This window comes from Micromys minutus (assembly GCF_963924665.1).
Source record: "Micromys minutus genome assembly, chromosome: 9".
In the NCBI taxonomy this organism is placed as follows: Eukaryota; Metazoa; Chordata; class Mammalia; order Rodentia; family Muridae; genus Micromys; species Micromys minutus.
Genome location: NC_137978.1, coordinates 54,859,735 through 54,880,989, shown reverse-complemented (window position 1 = coordinate 54,880,989; position 21,255 = coordinate 54,859,735). Strand labels below are relative to the sequence as shown.

General features: G+C 50.8%; 1 protein-coding gene across 2 annotated transcripts in view; it reads left to right on the top strand.

Annotated features, from left to right (window-relative positions):
* The first annotated feature begins 1,000 nt into the window (after positions 1–1,000).
* The window catches only part of PLEKHM2 (pleckstrin homology and RUN domain containing M2), a 37,539-nt gene continuing 17,284 nt past the window's right edge, over positions 1,001–21,255 (top strand). For both annotated transcript variants that reach the window (XM_080920643.1, XM_080920642.1), the window contains exons 1-2: positions 1,001–1,256; positions 21,146–21,252. In XM_080920643.1, coding sequence (XP_080776769.1) covers positions 1,197–1,256; positions 21,146–21,252 — 167 coding nt within the window. In that variant the 5' untranslated portion in view covers positions 1,001–1,196. The remainder of the gene's footprint in view (positions 1,257–21,145; positions 21,253–21,255) is intronic.

Below are 21,255 nucleotides of genomic sequence, written 5' to 3'. Positions count from 1 at the left end.
CTCTCTCTCAGATGACTCTAGCTTGTGTCCCTGGGTTGAGTTGATACAAAATTAGTGGGGACAGAAGGTGTGAGGGCCACAGGGCTTGTTTTGGAGGTTGGAGAGCCACCCGGGGTTTGCAATGGCCTGAAGTTAAGGACTGGACTTTGAAAATGGGGAACTGGAGTGTTGAGGAGGATGGAGGGTGGAGCTGGGCTGTGGGATTAGGGCAACTTTGGGTGCTGAATCTGTAGGCTGTCCGGACCTCTGAACCCTGGGTGTGTGTGTGGGGGACTGGAAAGGAATAGGTACGTGTCTCTGTCAGGACAGGCCTTGTCTCCTGCGTTTCTAAGTATTTGGTTATATCTGGGGTCCCTTGTGGGCAAGGATGAGTGAGGAATGTCAGATTGGGAATGAGGAAGGGGTCCTGTCCTGGTCCTGAGTGGGAGTGGGGTCTTCAAGGAGTTGGACAGACCCTGGAAAGAGGATCTTTGAGTGTTATAGGGAAGGGGAGTGTAGGCAAGGAGAGAGTGGGCGATGTCTAAGGAGTTGGAGCAGTTTTCGGGCCTGTGCTGGGCCTTGCTGCAAGGGGTTAGGGGAACGACAACCCGGTGTCTCAGGGGAGTGGAGAGGAGGCCCCAGGTCTGTGAGGTTCCCGGGGTCTTTGAGCATGGTGGCTCTGGGGATCTATGAGGTCCCGGGGTCTCATGAGGAGTTGTGCAGGGATGGGGAGTCGGGGGACGAAGTCTCTGAGTCCCAGGGTGTTTTGAGGTCCGAGGCTCTGCGGTGCCGCATCTATGCGATCCGGGCTCTGTGAGGTCCCGGGTCTATGCGATCCGGGCTGTATGAGTTCCGGGGTCTGCAGTACGGGGGCTCCGGATCTCTGAGCCCCCAGGTCTCCGCGGGCCCTGGTCTCCACCGCCCCGGGTCTCGGAGGAGGCGGGCCCGCCCGGTCCCCGCCGTCCCTCCCGGCCCGTGCTGGCACCGCCCCGCCTGACATCAGTTCCTGCGGCCGCGCACTGCCGGCGTCTCCTTCCCGGCTCGGCGCTCGGGAGGCGGCGGCGGCGGTGCGAGGCCCGGGCGAGGCGAGGCGAGGGTGGCGGGCGCCGGGGCCCGCGGCCGGCACGACGGAGTCCCCGCACGGCCGGCGGCAGCGGTTAGCGGCGGCCCCGGGCGCCCGGCGTGGGAAGCGGCGACGGGGCGGCGGCGGCGGCGCCATGGAGCCGCGGGAGGTGAAGGACCGAATCCTGGAGAACATCTCGCTGTCGGTGAAGAAGGTGAGCGGCCTCCTTCGGCCCCGGTCCCCTCCCCGGGTCGCCTATGTGGCGGGCCACCGTCCTCCCCGCGACCCCGGGCCCTGCTGGGGAAGCGGGCGGCTCCCCGGAACGCCGCGGCCTCTGAGCTATTTTTAAAGAACAAAGTTGAGGTCAGCGTCCTCGGAGCTCCCCTGTGCCCGACCCGGCCTTGCCTTCCCGAGACTAGCCGGTGACACCTCTGCAAGGCTCCGGGTAGGACCGGGCACAGAGAGCATCCCTGAGGAATCCACTGCATCCATCCTCCCTCGGGGCAAAGGACGAGGACGAGCATCTGCTGGTCACCCCAGCTGTGCCCTGCGATATTGCCTGGGGACCCGCGCAGCCCCCAAGTTGTCCTACTCCGGGATGGCAGTTTAGAAAAAGCTAATTACAGAGTTCTGGTTGGAGAGCTGAGGTGTGTAGGGTTGTATTTTTGGATGGTGAGCCTTGGGACAGTGACACTATGACACTTGGCGTCGGGGATTTGTTCGTATTGGTCATTGCCCTAATTCCTGGTAGAAATGACTACCTGTCAAGGGCATGCACATGGGTGAGGAGACAGGCCAGCCTCAGAAGGCTGGGTGTGGTGATCCAAGTCTGTCACCCCAGCACACAGGAGGCCAAAGCAGAAGCCTGAGGTGCAGGCTAGCCTGGACTACTTAGTGAGACCCTGTCTCAAAAACCAAAATTAGGGAAGTGGGAAAGACTGGTTAGTTTTTCTTCATGGTCTTTCATATGTTTTGTGTGTGTGTGTGTGTGTAAGAAATATATATATATACACACACACACATATATATATATACATACATACATACATACATACATACATACACTTATGAGTTTTGTGTGTGTGTCTATATATGAATGGAAGAGTGGAGGCTGTGAGAGGACAACTTTAGAGAATTGCTTCTCTCCTACCATGAAAAGTCCAGGAATCAAACTCACTTTGTAAGTGTTGGTAGCAATGCCTTTACCCACTGAGCCATTTCTTTGGCCCTCTTCTTTCTTGCTTTTCTTTCTTGCTTTTCTTTTTCGTTTTCAAAACAGTCTCATTATGTAGACAAGGCTAGCCCCAAACTCTCCCTCCGAGTGCCTGCCTCCTTTAAGGTTCTTTGTGCTTCTCATTGGGCATAGAGGCACTTGCCTTTGATCCCAGGATTTGGGAAGGAGAGTCAGGTGGATTTCTGTGAGTGTGAGGCCAGCCTGGTCTACATAGTGAGTTCCAGGACAGCCAGAGCTACACAGTGAGACTCTATCCCTAAAAAGCAAACAAAATAAAAAATAAAACGCTTTCTGCTTCTAATAACACTTACTGAGACAGGAAGTTAGTTGTGGCCACGTAGTTTGAAGGAAGCTAAGGAGTACTGATTCTCTGTCAGAACAAAGAGCGGGATGGTGGCACACACCTTTAATCCCAACACTCAGGAGCTAGAGGCAGGTGGATCTCTGTGAGTTCAAGGCCTACAGAGGAGAGTTCCACCCCTGTCAGGGAGGGTTCAATGAAGAAAATAAAAACAAAACAAACAAAACCACAACAGCTAGAAAATTCAGCTCCAGCGGTAGGCACTGAGGCTGAAACAGCCACGGCAGGCCTGGTTAAGATGGCCGTAGCATGTCAACTGGTTTGCAAGCCAAAGTTGGTGTGTGAACCGAATAGGTTCAATCCCCAGAACTCACGATGGAAAAAGAGAATTAAAACAAACAAAACAAATGTTGCTGGAGAGAGAGAGCCAGTTCACTGGCAACTTTTCCAGAGGACCTAAGTTGGGGTCCTAGCACCTACACAGGGGTGGCTAACTACCGCCTGTACAGTACAATGTGCGCCTCTCCCCACACTGACACACATTGATAAAAACCCTTTAAACAGTGGTCCTCCAAAGAGACAGGAAGGCCCTACGTAAGCTTTAACAGATTGGTAGTATTCTCAGAAGGTGGCATTCAGACTAAAGGGAACATCCTCTAAAGAAGTGCCCTGCCCCCAGGCAGTTTTCTGGGCACCGGTATCAAGGGGTCTGCAAGGAGATGTGGCCAAAATGTGTGCCCTGGGAAAGCCATACAGCCTGGCACAGAGGCCAGCAATGCGCAGGCCCCAGGCCTGGCATTGGATTCTGGATGTCACCCATCGGAATGATCCGAGCAGCCAGCGGGACCTCTGTTGACCTCAACAGTCAGACTCTGCTTGTGATGTGTGGAGGTTCAGTTCCACGAGAGAATATACCTGCACTGCTCCGCACGATCCCTGCCACGCACTTAGCTCTGTCACAGCTGCCACTGTCACCCGAATTGTTCTGTCTTTTCTTCCCCTGAGGTGGGGCTGGGACCCAGGGTGTGTGCATGTTGTATGAGCGCTCTACCAAGACCCACAACCATGGGCCTTTTTTAATTTCCTTATTTTACTTTACCTTATTCTTTTAGATAGCCCAGGGTGACAAAATGACCTGCTGATGAGTTTTGATCTTCCCTCCATCTTGCAATGGAATCACAGGCGTGTACCACATCTGGTCTCTGTATGTTGCCAAGGATTGAGCCCAAGGCACTTGTATGTTGGGCAGACACTTGGCCCACTGAGCTACATCCTGAGCGTCCCATTTCTGTTTTTTTTTTTTTTTTTTTTTTTTTTTTTTTTTGGTTTAGCAAGACAGGGTTTCTCCATGTAACCCTGGAACTCTCTCTGTAGACCAGGCTACCTCAAACTCACAGAGATCCATCTGCCTCTACCTCCAGAACGCTGGGATCAAAGGCATTCTACACTATACCCAGCCATTTTTAATTTTTCTGAGACAGTGTCTAACTCCCTTGCCCAGGCTGGTCTCGAACTCATGTCCTCTTGCCTTAGCTTCTGAAGAGCACAATTATAGACCAGAGGCACCATGCCTTCCTTCCTGGAAACTTTTTCTGAATATTTTTAAGCATTACAGCCTTGGCTGAAATTACCCACTGCTTTCCTTTTTACTCCAAAGCAACCACACATTTCTGGGTAGCTTGTGGGCTGTATTCCAGTGAACCTTTAGAATAGACTAAACTTCCGCCCGCAGGTAGGAGTTTATATATGGACATCTGGGTATACCCCCCAAAAAAAAAAAAAGTTCCCGTCAAGATGGGCTGGGGAGCACTTCTAGAAAAATGAGGGTGACAGGGCCTGTAGGGAGCCCAGTGGGCATGGCAGCTGCGTCTTGGTTATTTCAGGCTTTCGGGGTGAATGTGGGAGCCATGAATCCCAACTGTGGATTCAGTTTCTCGAGTGTCCTCTCCAGGTCCTCCTTCCAGGACCTAGGAAGGTGACATGGGACAGAGATAAGGGCTCCATCCTCCGGGAAGATGAGGAATGATGTGGTCAGATCTTGGCTCGGCCCATTTCACACTCAAGCTGATTCAGCACAGGCTTCAGGCAGAGTGTGATGAGAATGCAGGGGGTTAGCTTCAGCAGGGACCGCTCCTGAGGAGGGGGAAACGAAGGAAGAAAGACAGGGTATCATGCTGTAGCCTAAGCTGGCCTCGAACTCACTGTAGCCCAGGAGACTGCTGCCTGTAACAGTGCCTCCCTGGAATTACAAGCGTGTGACATTATGCTAAGCAACAAGTTCTGAAAACACACACATGACACAAATGTGTACCACACATACATGTACCACATACACACACATACATACATATAACATACACCCCCACACACACATATGTACCACACATACACATACATCACATACACACCACCACAAACGCACCATACACTACACACACCACACACACTACATACATGCATCACACACATACACATATGCTATACATACATGGGCAAACACAAATATGGACAGGGTGTGGCTCAGTGGTAGACTGCTTGCCTTAGCATGCACAAAGTCCTGAGCTGGACCCCCAGCACTGGATTGGGGGGTACACCTTTATCCCTGGTGCTAGAAGGTAGGAGTCGGAGGATTCAAAATTCAAGATTATCCTTGGCTACATTAGAGAGTTCTAGGCCAGCCTGGGCTACATGAGACTCTGTCTCAAAAAACAAAACAATGGCTAGAGAGATTGCTCAGTGGTTAGAGCACTGACTGCTCTTCCAGAGGTCCTGAGTTCAAATCCCAGCAACCACACGGTGGCTCACATTCATCCGTAATGGGATCCAATGCCCTCTAGGGTTAAAGGTGTATGCGGCTCTGTCTGGCCTTTCCTTTCACCTCCTCCAGAGAGCTTAGCCATGGCAGTGCGTTGAAAATCAGTGAAAGTCCAGGCCCTTTGCTTTTGCATCATTAGTTTTGTTCTCTCAGCTTTCTGGGAAAATATTCCGAAAACCCCCGAAAGACATGAGTCACTGGGGCGAAGATCTAAGTAAATTAATAGCCACACACATATTTTATGAAATAAGGTGCTTCCCTGTTCTTTCTGCTCGGTCGTGGTTTTGGTTGCAGAAGAGGCTGTGAAGGACCCAAGGACTCCCAGGCAGGCTCTGACCCTGTAGGTCACCCCACTGACACCCAGGAACAGGTGTGAGGCAAGTGTCATCTGCTTCTCCTGAGCCCGGCCCATCTGGCTTACAAAATGCTTCTCTGACATCAGGTCTCTGTTAGAAGCCTTCTAACACTATTACCGCCCAGTCCATCCAGGGCTTGGCTCCCGCTTAGAGCCGTTCAAATGGAAAGGCTTCCGGGTGATGGTTTGAGGCCAGGCAGAAATTCATCCGCTCCTGGGCTTAGAGGCACAGCCACCCCTGGCAATCATAGCACGTAAGGAGGACCAAGTCTGACTCCCTGTGGCCATAGCTCACACTTAAGATTGGGTGGTGCCTCTCTCTGATCTTCCTCAAAACTCAACTATCTTGAGTTTGGAAAGGTCATGAAAAAACTGAAACTCTGCTGTTCAGTCTAGACACATACTGAATGCCCAGGATGCGGAGAGGAGCTTGGTGTGAATGGTGCAGGGAGGACAAGGCTGGCTTTTCTAGGTAGCTTGCTGCCCTGGCCCCGCCCCCGGCCCAGGCAGACCGTTTGTCCTGCTGGAGTGCTTGTTTTGGCCTCAGGAGTCGTCACTATGTCCCTTGTCTGTTGCTGTCAGAGTAGACAGTACCCTGAATCCACGGGAAACACTGGGGCTCGCCTTCCTCCCATAACAAAGTTCTCCCATGTGTCCCCTTCGGTGGCAAAGGGGCTTCCCAGCATGCTCTGCAATGTGGATGGAGCAACCCTTGCTCTGAGCTGGCCTCCTGGAGTGTCCAGTCTAGTGAGCAGTCCTGCTTGGTGAGCAAATGCTCTCCACCAGCCTGTTGGTCCTTCTGTGCAGCCTCCTGGGTGCCCGCCGGGTGGGAGTGTCTTAGATGAGGCAGAGAGCCGAGGTTTTAAGCTGGGGCTGGAGGCTCACTTGTCTGTTGGCTTTTTCTTGACACAGTATTTATTCAGTGATGTTCTGTACTTGTCACCACAAGGCTCTCTACCTGCATCGCAGCCCCCCACCTTGGATTGTGAGGGCCACAGGGCTGGCCCCTATCTCTGATTCACAACAACAAACACAGGGTCACAATGAAAGAGCTCTGAGATGTTTGTGAACAGGAAGAATGAAGATATCATTATGAGTCCTGAGTAAGGGCCAGACAGGCTGCCCAACCACAGAACCCAAGGCCTGAGCAAGGCCTCAGAGGGTCCATCTAAGGGAGGGTCTCAGGCACCGTAGTGAAGGACATGCTCGGCCCACCAGTGTGGTCTTCTGTCTCATGGCAAACCTGATGAACCAGTACAACAAACATTCCACTTAGAAGGTCTTACTGGACGTCTGCAAGCAGCATTTGCTAATGAAGAGTGAAGACCAGGCCATTCTTAGAAGAGTGTGCCCCAGAAGGCACTCTGTCACAAGGTCCCTTTCTAAGGTCCCTGGGAATGGCAGCCTGGGAGCAACTAAGACTTTCAAAGGCTGACAAGGCTCAGAGTGGATGAATGAAAGATTAACAATACGTGGAGAAAACTTTGGCTCATAAAACTCCAACTCGAGGCAGGGGCAACAGTGTCAGCCAACATGCAGAAGTGGCTATGTGGGCAGCAGAGATGGTCTCAGGTTGTCAGCATCTCCCACACTGCCCAAATCTTTCCCAGCACCCCAGTAACACACACATGTGCACATATATGATTAGTCTGTTGGCTTTCATAAGCCTCTGGGGTCCTGAACGCATCTCACGTCCAACAGCCAGGTAGGTGGTCCTGCTTCAGACTTGTCCATGCTGTGTATGTATGATTTATCTTCTCCCGTGCTTGTGAGTGTTAGGCCTTACAGAAGCAGGCAAGGAGAACATCTCTGTTTCTTACGGTCCATTCTCTTCCCCAGACAGCTGCTTAACAGTGGGAACTACCAGATTCTGAGTAACCCAGTGGCTTAGGAGAACAAGGAAGAGACTGTCCCCATTTGAAATCCACAAGATCCCCCACCCGAGTTTTAGGAAGTCACAGATCGCTGATCTATCTCAGCACAAGTTGTCTGCTTTTTCTTTTTTCTTAGATGGCCTTGAACTCACTTCATAGCCAAGGATGACTTTGACCTTCTGGTCATCCTGCCTCCACATGGAGACCTCACCCAGCTTTATTTATGTGGTGCTGGGGATGGAACCCAAGGCTTCGTATTTGCGAGGCCAGCTCCCTACCCATCAAGCCACACACCCCCCAGCCTCACCCAGGCCCTTCATTTTTGGTGTCCACTGGCTGCTAAGGCTTGAAGGACCGAGAAGAGGCAATTGCAGACTCCTTCTTATATTACTCTACCAGAGTCGGCGCCTATCTGCAGCTTTCCCCAGTCTAACACTGCACACGGCAGGACAGCCCGTGCTGCCTGCCTACGGCAGGGAGGCAGCCTGTCCAAAACCATTAACCTCAGGAGGAGCAAGGCTGACCTTGGAACCTCCTTTCTGGCTCCTGTTCTTTCCAGTTCTCTGGGCGACGGCTGCCTTAAGATGATAATCAAAAAGTGTCTGTCTCTATAGGTCAGTCTTTCTTTTTTTAAGATTTATTTAATGTATATGAGTACACTGTCGCTGTCTTCAGACACACCAGAAGAGGGCATCAGATCTCATTACAGATGGTTGTGAGCAACTGCGTAGTTGTTGTGAATTGAACTCAGGACCTCTGGAAGAGCAGTCAGTGCTCTTCACCGCTGAGCCACCATCTCTCCAGCCCCTCGGGCGGTCTTTTTAATGTATATAATAGTGGGTTTCATTGTGATGGTTACACATGTGGATCTTTGTACTCATGTTTATCTCCTCCTGCCCCCACCCCCACCCCCTTCCCCTTGGGTCAGCCAATCCGTATTTGAGTGACTGCTGTGTGCTGAGCTTTCCTGTCCTTGCTCGGAACCGGCAGTGAGCGAATCTCAAGAAAGAGGTTCCAGTCTAGAGCCGAACTTGAGGCAGGTGGCAGTGTGGGTCTGTGGAGGTGGGGGCCAGTAGGTAAAGTGCACAGGGACCTGTGTGTTTGATCACTGGAACCCACCTTAGAAAGCTGCCCATAGCAGACTGTGCTTGGTGACATTCCTGGGGCTTGAGGGCCAGCCAGCCTAGCCCATTCAGTGACTTCCAGGCCTTAAGTAACCATGGTTTGGAATCCAGAATGTTCCAGGCAGACTTCCTCACCCTTTGCACTTTCGGTCTGTAATGTATCTTGACTAGACCATGGCATTGCACGGGCCACGTCCTCCAAATACTTCATTAGGCAGTGACCTTGGTGGCCATTTTCCTTTATTGGCACACTGCTCGGGTGGGGGATGGACTCCTGAGGTCATGCAGGCGCCATGGTTCGGGAAAGGGGAACTAAAAGAGACCACAGGCCATGAAGGTGCCGCTTGGAAGTCCTGGTTAAAGCAGGCTTTGAGCAACCCCTCCCCCATGCCTCACTGGTGCCTGAGAAAGCTGGCAGGATTCTGACAGCTCCAGCCTAGAAGGATGGGGAAAAGCTGCAGTGTGTTCTTTCAGGCCAGTGCCTGCCTTCTGGGCCTCTGGTGTTTGTCCAGGGGCTCTTGGCAGTTTTTCTCCCCACTCTGAAAAGGCATCCTTGGTTCCTCCAAAAGCGATCAAGGCTTGCTCCCAAGTCTGAGGAGTACTTTGAGGCTTGGGCAATCTCCTTCCTGGAAGGAGAAGTATTTAACTACTTTTTAAAAGTGTTTTTAGGGCTGGAGAGACGCTCGCTCGGCTGTAAGGAGCACTGGCTGCTCTTGCAGAGGACTCTCAGGGTGGGTTCCCAGCGGGACATGGTGGCTCCCAGCCATCGGTAGCTCCCGTTCTGGGGCATCCAATTCTCTCTCTTGGTTTCTAGCGGCTTTGGGCATGGTTATGGCTGTATACTCAGAAGCAGGTCAAACAGTTTATACACAAAACAAACAATTTTAAAAAAGAGTAAAAATTTTAAATCACATATAATTATTTGTGGGGAGCATGCTACGTGGAGGTCAGAGGACAACTTTTGAGTCACTTCTTGCCTTCCACCATATGGGATGGAGGGATTGAACTCAGGTCATCAGGCTTAGTGGCAAACACCTTTACCTGCTAAGCCATCTTGTTGGCCCTTAACAACTTTAAATTTTATTTTATTTTTTAAATTAAAATTTTAGACATATGCCTATAATCCCAGTACTTGAGGCAGAGGCAGGTGGATCTCTGAGTTTGAGGCCAGCCTGGTCTACAGAGTAAGTTCCAAGATAGCCAGGGCTATCCTTTCTCAAAGAAACAAAATTTTACATAACAAAAATGAATGCCACGTGTTGGGTGTTTGCCCGAATGTTTGTCTGTGCACCATGTCTGTGCCCGGTGCTCGTAGAGACCAGAAGAGGACATAGGGTCTCCTGGAACGGGAGTTACAGGTATTTGTGAGTTATGTGGGTGTGGGTGCTGAGAACCTAACCTAGGTCCTCTGGAAGAGCAGTGACTCTTAACCACTGACCTGTGCATGTAACCCTGATGTCCTCAAACTCCCTGTCCCGCTGCGACTGACTGAACTGACCACTGTGATTACCGGCATGTCCTTCTCCATTGAACCTGGTGTTGGAAAGTGAAGCTGCCTCCTGCACGCTTACCAGGTACTCTAACCAGCTGAGCCACGTCCCAGCCCAGGCCGTTAGAAACTGCATTCTGTTGAATTGTTTAAGAGGTCTGTCCTCTTCACCCACCATTACGGACTAAGTAAGGCACATAAAAAACCTCCAGAACCTGGGTTTCCCCCAACCCCCATGGAAGCTTCTTTGTAGATCCACCAGCCCGGTGTGATGTCTGCCATTGTCCTGCGGCTCTCTGCAGTGATTTGGGAGGTGGGGAACAGCTGTGAGATGTTACCAGTGTTGATTCAAGATAGTGCAGGCTGTGGCAAACGGACCCTTGGGACCCCTCAGGGACTAGGTAGTGACTGCCACACAGAGATGGACGGGAATGTCGCGTCCATGGGGAAGCAGGGCCCAGGTCTCTGAGTTCCTCCAACCCTGTGCTTCATGTCAGGTGGGATGGAAGCGGGGTTGCTGCCTCTGGGGACTGAGCAAATACGGTTCAGAGGGGGCAGGGAGTACCGTTGCCTCCCTCAGCCTTAAAATGAGGGTTCGTTTTTCTGACTTACCAGTGTGCTTGTGGTTTGCTAGGTGTCCCGTGCTGCCCCCACTCTCTGGGTCACTCTCCCTTCGTATGCCTTTGTGCACTGGCATTCCTACGGAGACCGTGGGAAACTGCTTGATGGTCACGCGGTTGTCTTGGAAACACTGGGATGTTGGAGTTCTTCATCCCTGGCTGCCATCCGGTCCTGACTGAGACCTTGCTGGGGATTCTCCTCAGAAGTGCTGTTGGCACTGCTGTGCTGCCCCTTGGATCATGTGACAGGGGCACTGTGGTTCTTAAGCTTCCTGGGACTGGAGATACAACACAGTTGGTAGACGACTGGCTTAGCATGCATGAGACTGGGGCTGTGATTTCCCGCACTGCATAAAACCAGACGTGACAATGGGTACCTCTAACTTCAGCACTTAGGGGACCGGGCAGGAGGGCCAGAAGTTCAAGGTCACCCTTGGCTACTAGACAGCCTGGACTACTTAAGACACCCCTACACACAGACACACACACACACACACAAAAGAAGTGTCGCTAAAATGCATATTTACTATGCACCTACATATGTCTGTTTTTGAGGAACTAGGTGATGGGCACCAGCCTTTCCCATCAGTTCTCTGGCATCGGTACCTAAAGATGGTAAAGACTTCTGATCTGTATAAAGCTGGGCCTGGTTGCAAAAGTTTGTAATGCAACTCTTTGGGAATCGGAGGCAGGAGGATCTCAAGTTCAAGGCCAACCTGGGTAACCTATTGTCTTAGTCATCCCTTTGAAGTCCCAGTGGCGCCCCCCCACCCCAGTTACACACACCTCTAAGAGGCCACACCTCCTAATCCTGTAACCTTATCAAGGAGTACCACTTTCGAGGGACCAAACACAGGAGCCTGTGGGTAACAGGCTATTCAAATCTCTGCATGGTTAAAACCTTGTTTCAAGATGAAAAGTTTAAAAAGGGCCAGAATTATGGAGACCCTCCTGAAGGGACACAGTCACACCGGCCCTTCTCCATCTGTCACTGATTGGACACGTCGGCCTTTATCCTCTTTCTGAGACGCTTAAGAATCAGAATTGGAAGATGTCATTCCTGAGACAGTAAATGGAGTCTGTCCTATGGTTCAGCCTCTGCTGTTCCTCTGAGGACCAGCCTCAGATGCATGTCTGGGGAGGCCAGAGGGGTCGCCTGGGCTGGTGGCATACACAGCAATGCCAGCACTTGAGAGGCTGAGGCAGCCTGGGCTACACAGTGAGTCACCCTGACTCAAAAGGGACACGGAGCCCGGCATCCTGCCTGGTCAGTGGCCGTGCCTGGAGTAGAATTTTAAACTGCAAGGCAGACACTGTCCTGTCATTTTTCCTGGGACTATTACTCACTCATCCCTGCTGCTGCCACATCCCAGGGAAGTACCCCGGAGGATCGCTGTCTGCTCCACCGTTTGAGCTCACAGAAGTGTGGCTACCATCAACTTAATTATTTAAAGGCTGACTCGGGTGAGCCCATCCTTCCTTCCTTTGCTTCTGGACCTGGACTTTTGAGAGCTTCCTTAGCCGTCAGCCATCCGAATACTCACCCATGCAAGACAAGAGGAGGCTGCTGTTACCAGGTTACCTCTACTCCTGGCAACAGAAGAGAGGCTCGCCTGCCTTCCATGTTGCCAGGCTATTTCATTTTAGGTTTGTATATTCTCTGAGTGAGCAGGGCTCGTCACAAGGATGGGACAGGACTAGGGACCCGTTTGCATTGTGACTGGCAGGTGTGGGGATAGACATGTACTACTGTGGAGCCTCCAAGCAGCCAGGCGGTTAAAACAGCCACTCACAGCCCTGGATTCATCCTGCCTCATACACTCTCCTGATGCAGGGTTTATCCTGCCCTGTGAGGACAGGAACAGGACCCACTGTTCCCGCAGGACAGCTTCAGTCAACAGCAGAGTCTCTGTCAGTCTGGACAGCATATGGCCTCTTTTAGTCCATATCAACCAGGGTAAAACCATTTTTGCATGTGGCCATTTATAATCTCACACGGCCACCTTTAAGTTACCTACGAGGGGCCAATTCAGAAGGGTTGGTGGGACATGCCGTGGGATTCAGTGTTGTTTTGGGTCCCTTGTCCCATAGGGGAGACAAGACCAAGCTCTCAGAACAGAGCCTGAGACCAGCCCTAACCAGAATGTTTTGCGTCAGACATTTCTTGGCTTGCTGGTGAGTGCCACCCACGTCTCCCTGAAGTCACGGGGCTGATGCAGTCACATGACGGCTAGTCTCCCTGGCACTTAAGGAGCGCATCCTCTTAGCTTTAAGGGAGTCTTGGGTGAACCAGGCAAGCTCTCCCTGGGCCTGGTGCCTGAGCACACCACTAAAAATGGGGGGCAAAGTATCAGTTTAGCCAGACTAGGGTGTGGTCTGGGAATAGGCAGCCTTTTAAGAAAGCCAACTTTACGTAATATTATAATGTTCAGGCCCTCCCTTGTCCAGCAGATCTGTATTTTTTGTCTTTGTTGTTATTTGGTGTAGTTTAGTTTTTGAGACAGGGTATCTCTGTGTAAAGCCCTGGCTGTCCTTGAACTCACTGTAGACCAGACTGGCCTTGAACTCACAGAGATCCACTTGCCTCTGCTTCCTGAGTGCTGGGGTTAAAGGTGTACACCAGCTTGATCTTTTGGTTTTGTACTGTTTTATTTCTGCGTATGTGTCTCTGTGGGTGTATGGCATGTGTGTGTAGGGAGGTTGGATCCCCTGGAACCGGAGCTACAGACAATTGTGAGTCACCTGATGTGGGTGCCGTGGACTGAGCTTGGGTGCTCTGGAAGAGCAGCCAGTGTGCTTAACCACCAAGCCCCTTACGCCGATACTTTTAAACGTCTTCCGAAGGGAGCTTTCACACCCTCCCGTGTAGTCGAACATACCAGCCCACCTGTGTCACGGCGGGCGCCCGCCATTCCTGGAACAAGCCTGACTTTCTTGTTCCACCCGTTTTCCCTGACATCCTTTTAGCAAACTGGTTAAAGGCGGTTTTAGTGTTTGTAGTCTCCTGTTCTTTTGTTCCCTTCCTTCCGCTCTGCCTTTTCTTATTCTTTTGAATGTGTTCTACTGAATGTACTCTGGCCGTCCATAGCTACTTCAGTGTACAGATAGACAATTCTTCTTCCTACAGGACCTGATTCCACTGTTACCTTTACCTCCTTCACAGTTCAGTGACACAGTGATGGGGGCTGTGAGGGGAGGCTCGCTGCTCCTCCCAGCACTCAGGAGGCAGAGGTGGACAGATAAGAGTTTTAGACCAGCCTGGCGTACAGAGTGATCTAGGACAGCCCGGGCTACACAGAGAAAGCCTGTCTCACAAGAAGGGAAAAATAACAGTGACACTTTTCATTGATGTCACCAGGGCTGGCTTGTAGCTCAGTTGTTAAATAAAGTGCATGCCTTCCGAACATGAACTGTGTAAACCAGGCATGGTGGCACACGCCTGCAGTCTCAGCACCTGGGAGCTAAGGCAGGAGGATCAGCAGTTTAAGGTCATGCTCTGCTATATAGCAAGTTCAAGGCTAGCCTGGGCTACAAGAGATGGTAACTTGGAACAGAGAGATCAAGAATCTGCTGTTTTATAATCAGGTTTTAGTTATTTCAGTCATTTTTTAAAAATTCCTTGTTTACACTAGACATGTTCCACGGGACTTCCCTGCTCCGCACCCCAGGGGCTTCCATCAAGGTTCCCATCACATCCTTTAAGTCCTTGGCCACTGTGACCCCACAGTACACTCTCTCTGGAAACTCTCTCACATGGCTTCTGCAGCATACACTGTCCCACGTGACTCTCAGCTGCCCTCCTGACCTCACTGTGTATCATCAGCCCCTCAGACTGCGCTCCAGCCTCTGGACCACACCCACTGCCCCCCCCCCCCCCCCCGCAAGCTGGCAATGCATGGGGCTTCCTGGGAAAGCTGAGAGTATGGTGGTGCGTGGCCTGCGTGTGCACTCTGCTGTGTCAGCCTGGGAAGGAGCCTGGGCATGGGTTCTCAAGTTCTGCGGGGGGCTCCTGTAGAACCCCTGGTCAAGCAGCACTCAGAAGTCCTTTTCCTGACCTCAGCTTCCAGCATGGCTGCTGTGCCTCTGAGCCCATCTCCCCACCACCTCCTGGACAGCTCCCCTTTCATGTCTCCTGGCAGAGCTCCACCTGCTGCAGGAATGGGACTATTTGGTGGCGGGGACCTGGAAACCTGGAATCACCATGGCTTCCATTTTCTTACACATAGCTTCTTACTTACTGAAGAACCCCTGGACACTGTTCTTAGGTCCTCAGTCTGATTCCCCTCTCACTTCCTCCAACACCACGGCTGCCCTGGTGCCATTGCCCTGGCTCCCCATCTGCACGATGGTCAGGATTCTCCCAACCAAGCTTTCTGCCTCCTCTTGGCATCCACAGTCTGGACATGCCACACAAAAGCCTATGATATGCATCCGATCATCCTGTCTCCTAGTGGTTAAACCTTTAGCGGGTTCCTGTCCAACTGGGAATTAAGTATGGATGGAGTCCTTACATGGCCCACGCCTCCCTTCATGGCCTCATCTTGCTCACATCCTTAGTCCTGAGCCATGTCAGCCTTCTCACTGTTGGTCCTACCTCAGTGATCATCCTTGGACGGATTGTCCCTGGCCCAGAACGGATAACAGGCCCGTGTCTTTCTTTGCTTTAAAATAAGGCTTAGCACCTTTGCCATATCAGATGTATAGTCACCTATAGTTTATCACTAGCACTAGAATGTAAGTGTTACAAACGCCAGGACTTTGTAGATTTCTCTGAAGAATGACATCGGAGGCTAAGGGCATAGTCAGTGTGGTCTGCTTGTTTGGCAGACACAAGGCCCTGGGTTTGAGCCTCCAAGACTGCCAGACTGAGAGGCACAAATTTCATACCCATGCATACTAGGAAGTTAGTAATATTAACTGAACTGTGTAACTCCCGGAGACGTGAACCACCTGCTTCCAACCTCTGCTGAGCTGACCTTAGGAGATGCTGCTCCTGGTTCAGCTGTCACAGTGTGCTGCTTGCCACCTCTCTCGGGACCTTAGGCCGTGGGCCAGCATCCTTTCTCTACACAGCCGGATAGAATCTACTTACCTCTGTCACCGTGACAGCAAGGCAGCATAGATAACACAGCAGAAGAATGTGTTCTGCCAACTCTGAAATCTGCCTTTGCCCAGGGGACAGCCTCTGAACAGTAGAGTGAGTTCTTCCCAGAACTAGGGTGTTCCTGTGAGTCTCAGAGGACAGGCACAAGGAGGGAGGGCCATGGGCCCATGCAGTTCTCTGACCATCATCTGAGAAACAGGTTCAAATCTACAGGCTTTTAAGTTTTTACTTTCGCTTTTAAGATTTTTGTGTATACAGTGTTCTGCCTGCATGTATGCTGGAAGAGGGCACCAGATCCCATTACAGATGGTTGTGAGCCACCATGTGGTTGCTGGGGATTGAACTCAGGACCTCTGGAAGAACAGTCAGTGCTCTTAACCACTGAGCCATCTCTCCAGCCCCTGATTTACTTATTTTTAGTGTGTGTGTGTGTGTGTGTGTGTGTGTGTGTGTGTGTGTGTGTGTGTGTGAATGTTGTGCCTGTGTACAGGTATGTGGACCACATGTGAGCCAGGCACTCACAGAAGCTAGAAGAGGGCACTGGGTCCCCTGGAAATGGAGTTACAGTTGCTAAGGGGGTGCTGGGAACTGAGCCCTGGTCCCCTGCAAGAGCTGTCTATGTTATTGACCACTGAGCCATCTCTCGGGGCCCTGTTGTGAACTTTTAAATCCTGCTTGGGTGGCACTTGAGCTTTTCTTTCTTGGTCTCTCTTAAAACAGATTAGAAAAGAATTTAAAGAGAGTCTAACTTTTTTTTTTTTTTTTTTTTTTTTTTGCTTTGTGTTGGTTTTTGAGGTAATGACTAGCTATGTAGCTAGCCCAGGCTAGCCTTCAAGTCTCAATCCTTCCTTAGCTGCTGCAGCGCTGGGATCACAGACATGCACCATCACGTCTGGTAACCCTGACATTCATTCAGAGATTTTGAACTCCGGTGTGATAAAAAATACTTGTTTTTAAAATCTGGCTGTGCCAAATGCTAGCTGTGTGACTTGAGCTATGGTGTGGCTGTGGCAATTACATAGACTCTGAGTAACAGGGACATCACCAGATCACAGCTGCCCAGACTCATAAAGGGTTTATGAGACCCTTTGATTCTGGCTTGTTTGGCTTTTCGAGATGGGGTCTCCCTAGGTAGCTCCGGCTGTCCTGGAACTCACTATGTAGACCACCCTGGCCTTGAACTAACTAGATCTTCCTGCCTCTGCCTCCCAAAGGACTGGAAGGCCTGGTCACCACACCCAGCTTGCCTTTTGATGAATAAGGTGTTAATCTCACTGGAAGCCTTGTGGGAACCAAGTTTGGAGCTGCTAGCTGGGTGACCTACCCCTGGGTCTCTCCGTGAGTAACAGAGTCAGCATCCGACCCATGTCTGATCCCAGGACCCACACTCTGAGGCTCTCTCTGCAGCCTTCCTGCTGCACATAACAAGGGCTCGGTCCCTGACGGATCTCATCATGGGTAATAGTGCTCTCGGCAGACACTGAATGCTTGTGCTCGTTACATCACTCTGAACTAATCAGCCGCTCGCTGTCCCTGTCCTGCAGCTGTGGGAGGCGCTGCCAGCTGCCTCTCTGGCTCGCCTCTGCCATTTGTCTACCGTGGCGCTGTGCTTTGCTGACCAGCTCCCGGCGTGAGAGCTTAAGCTGTCGATGAAGCTCCTTGAACAGAGGGTCAGGCAGATCTCTGGAACCCACCGATCAGCTAGCTTAGCCGATTGGTGAGCTCTCATTTCAGAGACTCTGTCTTTAAAAATAAGGCAGTTAGCTTGGCATAGTGGCACAGGCCTTTAATCCCAGCATTTGGGAATCAGAGGAAATTGGATCTTCTAGAGTTTGAAGCCAACTTGATCTACATAGCAAGTTCCAGGCTAGTCAGGGCTATATAACAAGACTCTGTTTCAAAACAAGAAAGAATATGCACACACATATACCATGCACACACATTTTGCGATGGTTCCTTCTAACTGTCAGTGTAACACAGTCTGGAATGACCTGGAGATAGCTTCAACAGGGATTTTTCTAGATTAAGGTTGGCCTGTGGGCACATCTGGCAGATTGTCCCGGTTTTAAGTGATGTGGGAAGTCCCAGCCCACCCTGGGCAGTACCATTCCCTAAGCAGGATGACCTGGGCTCTATAAGTGTAAAGGGTGGGCTAAGGACACATTACGACACACAGTCGTTTGGATCGATCTGCTTGTGACTCTGGATGTAGTGTCTCAAGTTCCTGCTGTTTTGGTTTCTCCCAACTTGACAGGGCTGTGACCTGGAATTGTGAGCTAGAAGAAACCCTTTCTTCCCTAAATTGATTTTTGTCGGGGTATTTTATCACAATAACAGAAATGAAACTAGGACACATGCACACAAAATAATTTTTTTTTTTAAAAAAAGAGGGAAGAGTAGGAACCACAGCTGATAAAACAGTAGTTGCTGAGAGCAGAGTTTATCATCTTCACACCGAAGGGTACATTCAGCCAGAGCCTATCCCATCAGTATGAACGACAATCCAAGTTTGTTGTGGTTCATCATCTCAGCTAAGGTTTATTTGCTTTATGCTCACCAGCTACGCTGAGCCTCTGGGATGCTTTTGTTACCTGATCCCCTCAGTCAGCAGCATCCAGCAGGACCGGCTGCTGTGCTGGCTGTGCCTGCGTATGCAGTGCCCAGGACAGAGCGGCTAGCCCAGGCTCATGCCGCCAGAGTGGTGGACGTTTTGTTTCATTTAAGTTCGTTTAAATCTTGTTTTATTTTTAAAAATGGGCATTGTGTATGGTGCTGGAGATTAAGCTCTAGCCCTGTGTGTGTGTGTGTGTGTGTGTGTGTGTGTGTGTGTGTGTGTGTGTCTGTGTGTGTGTGGGTGGGTGGGTGGGTAAGTGCTCCATTACTCCAGTCCTTAAGTTAGCTTCAAATAGTCACTTAAGGTCAGCAGGCACCGGACTGGACTGCTCATCTCAAAAAAAAAAAAAAATCTCTTCAACTATTTTTTTTTCAGGGGTGGGGTTTTGTTTCGAGACATGATTTCTCTGGATGCTCTGGAACCCACTTCGATAGACCAGGCTGATTTAGAACTCACAGATCCACCTGCCTCTGTCTCTGGAGTTCTGGGACTAAAAGGTGTGAGCCACCAGCACCCAACTTCCCCTTTAACTGATTTTATTTATTTATTTAAAAAATATTTATTTGTTTGTTTTATATATGTGAGGACACTATCTCTGACTTCAGACACACCAGAAGAGGGCAGCAGATCCCATCACAGATGGTTGTGAGCCATCATGTGGTTGCTGGGATTTGAACTCAGAACCTCTGGAAGAGCAGTCAGTGCTCCTAACCACTGAGCCATCTCTGCAGCCCCTTGAACTCATTTTAAAGGGGAGAAAAATGAGCAGGGAGTCAAGTAACTGAGGTGTACTGCTGTGTGGCACCGCCAGGCCTAGCTCCCTCTCCTGCCTCAGCCCCTCTGCCACTACTGTCTGCTTCCCTACAGCTTTTACTTACACGTTTTTATTGATTTGGTATGTGTTGGGGGTGCACACATGCTGTGGCACACGTCTAGAGCCCAAAGAACAATTTATGAGACTCAGTGCTCTCCACCTACCCTGTGGGTATGGAGAATTGAACTCAGATCATCAAGCTTGGCAGCAAGCCCCTTTGATTGGTGAGCCATGGTGTGATTTTTTTTTCCTCCCTTAAAAAATGGTTTTATGTTGTAGTTTGCTCTCTGAGTCATGAAATCACGGGTAGATTTGCAACTGTGTATTTTTACAATATTTGCACATTTACAGTGTGTAGATTCGTAAGATATAACTAAGGACACTTGTCAGATTTCTCAAGGGGTCCCAAAGAAGAGCTGAGAAAATGGGAACAGGGCCTGTGTCCCTAGGTAGGAGGACTAGACACTGAAACACCATCCCTCCACGCGAACAGTCTTTGGGTTCAGCGTAATTCTATTATAAATCCAAGATGGGGCTGGAGAGATGGCTCAGCAGTTAAAAAGCACTGGCTGCTCTTGCAGAGGATCTTGGTTCAGTTCCCAGCACCAACATGGCAGCTCACAGTCATCTGGAACTCCGTTCCAGGGGATCCAATGATCTCTTCTGGCCACTTTATAAACAAAAGTAGTCATATACATTAAATAAATTAATAATAATAAAATGTTAAAGTAGCCAATGGGGACTCAAGTAAAACACACGGAGACAAAATCCGCCTTCAGCCACTGCATCGTAAACAAGCCCGTCCTCTCTGTGCCCCTTCTGCCTGCATGAGAAATGGGCAGATCCTCTGGGACTGAATTCCAATTCCGGGCTGCTAGGCTTGTTCCGGGTCATAGAGAAGAGGCTACTTTTGTTGTGGGAGCTCAATGGTTGGCCTCCCTCCAAGAGCATGTGCTCCCTGGTGTGGCCGATCCTTCAGGGCTTCCTTCTGGAAAACATTTGAGAATGAAGTTGTCCCAGGAGCTTAACCCACCCCCAGGGTGCGGGGTGGGGTGTCTCTGCTCTTTTTTTGCATTTTCCCTCTGGCCACTGGGAAGGTGACAAGGGGGCTTTGGCTCTGCTCTGGCTGAATAGCACTCAGGATCTACACTGTCTTGCCCATTAAGCTAAGCATCAGCCTGGTGGGCTGGGAGTGCTTCAAAGCACCTCCTCTGTGATCTCCATCTTCTCCCCTTCCCCTCCTTTCTCTCTCTTTCTTCCATCTTTCTCCCCTCCCTCCCGCCCTCTCCCTGTCCCCCTCTCGAGCCCTGGGAACAGAGTCCTTCTTGGCCCAGAGCTTGACACAAATCTGGCACACACCTAGATGTGGCCATGTTCCTCGGGTACATCTAATGTCTATGTCAGCCTCTGGCAGGAAAGTCATCAAAGCTGGTGACCCAGCCTTTCAGACCTTGGTGTGTACAGAGGACAGCTCCAAGCAGGGCCTACACATTAAATAGTTTTTTTAAAAAAGCAATTAGGAATCTTTTAAAATGCTTTCAGACATCACCAACAGGCTGTGTGTGTGTGTGTGTGTGTGTGTGTGTGTGTGTGTGTGTGTGTCTGTATCTATGTTTGTCTGACTTATATAGGCACTACTATGTCTGCATCTGCAGCCTATGACCCTACCCTGGGGAACCTCCTGGGCCGACTCTGCTGGCCATCACAGGCCGGCATATGCCTGGAGCGTCCCTGGCCAGCACTGTTTTCTGCCTTTCAGCTTCAGAGCTACTTCGCAGCATGTGAGGACGAGACCCCTGCCATCCGGAACCACGACAAGGTCCTGCAGCGACTGTGTGAGCACCTGGACCACGCCCTGCTGTATGGGTG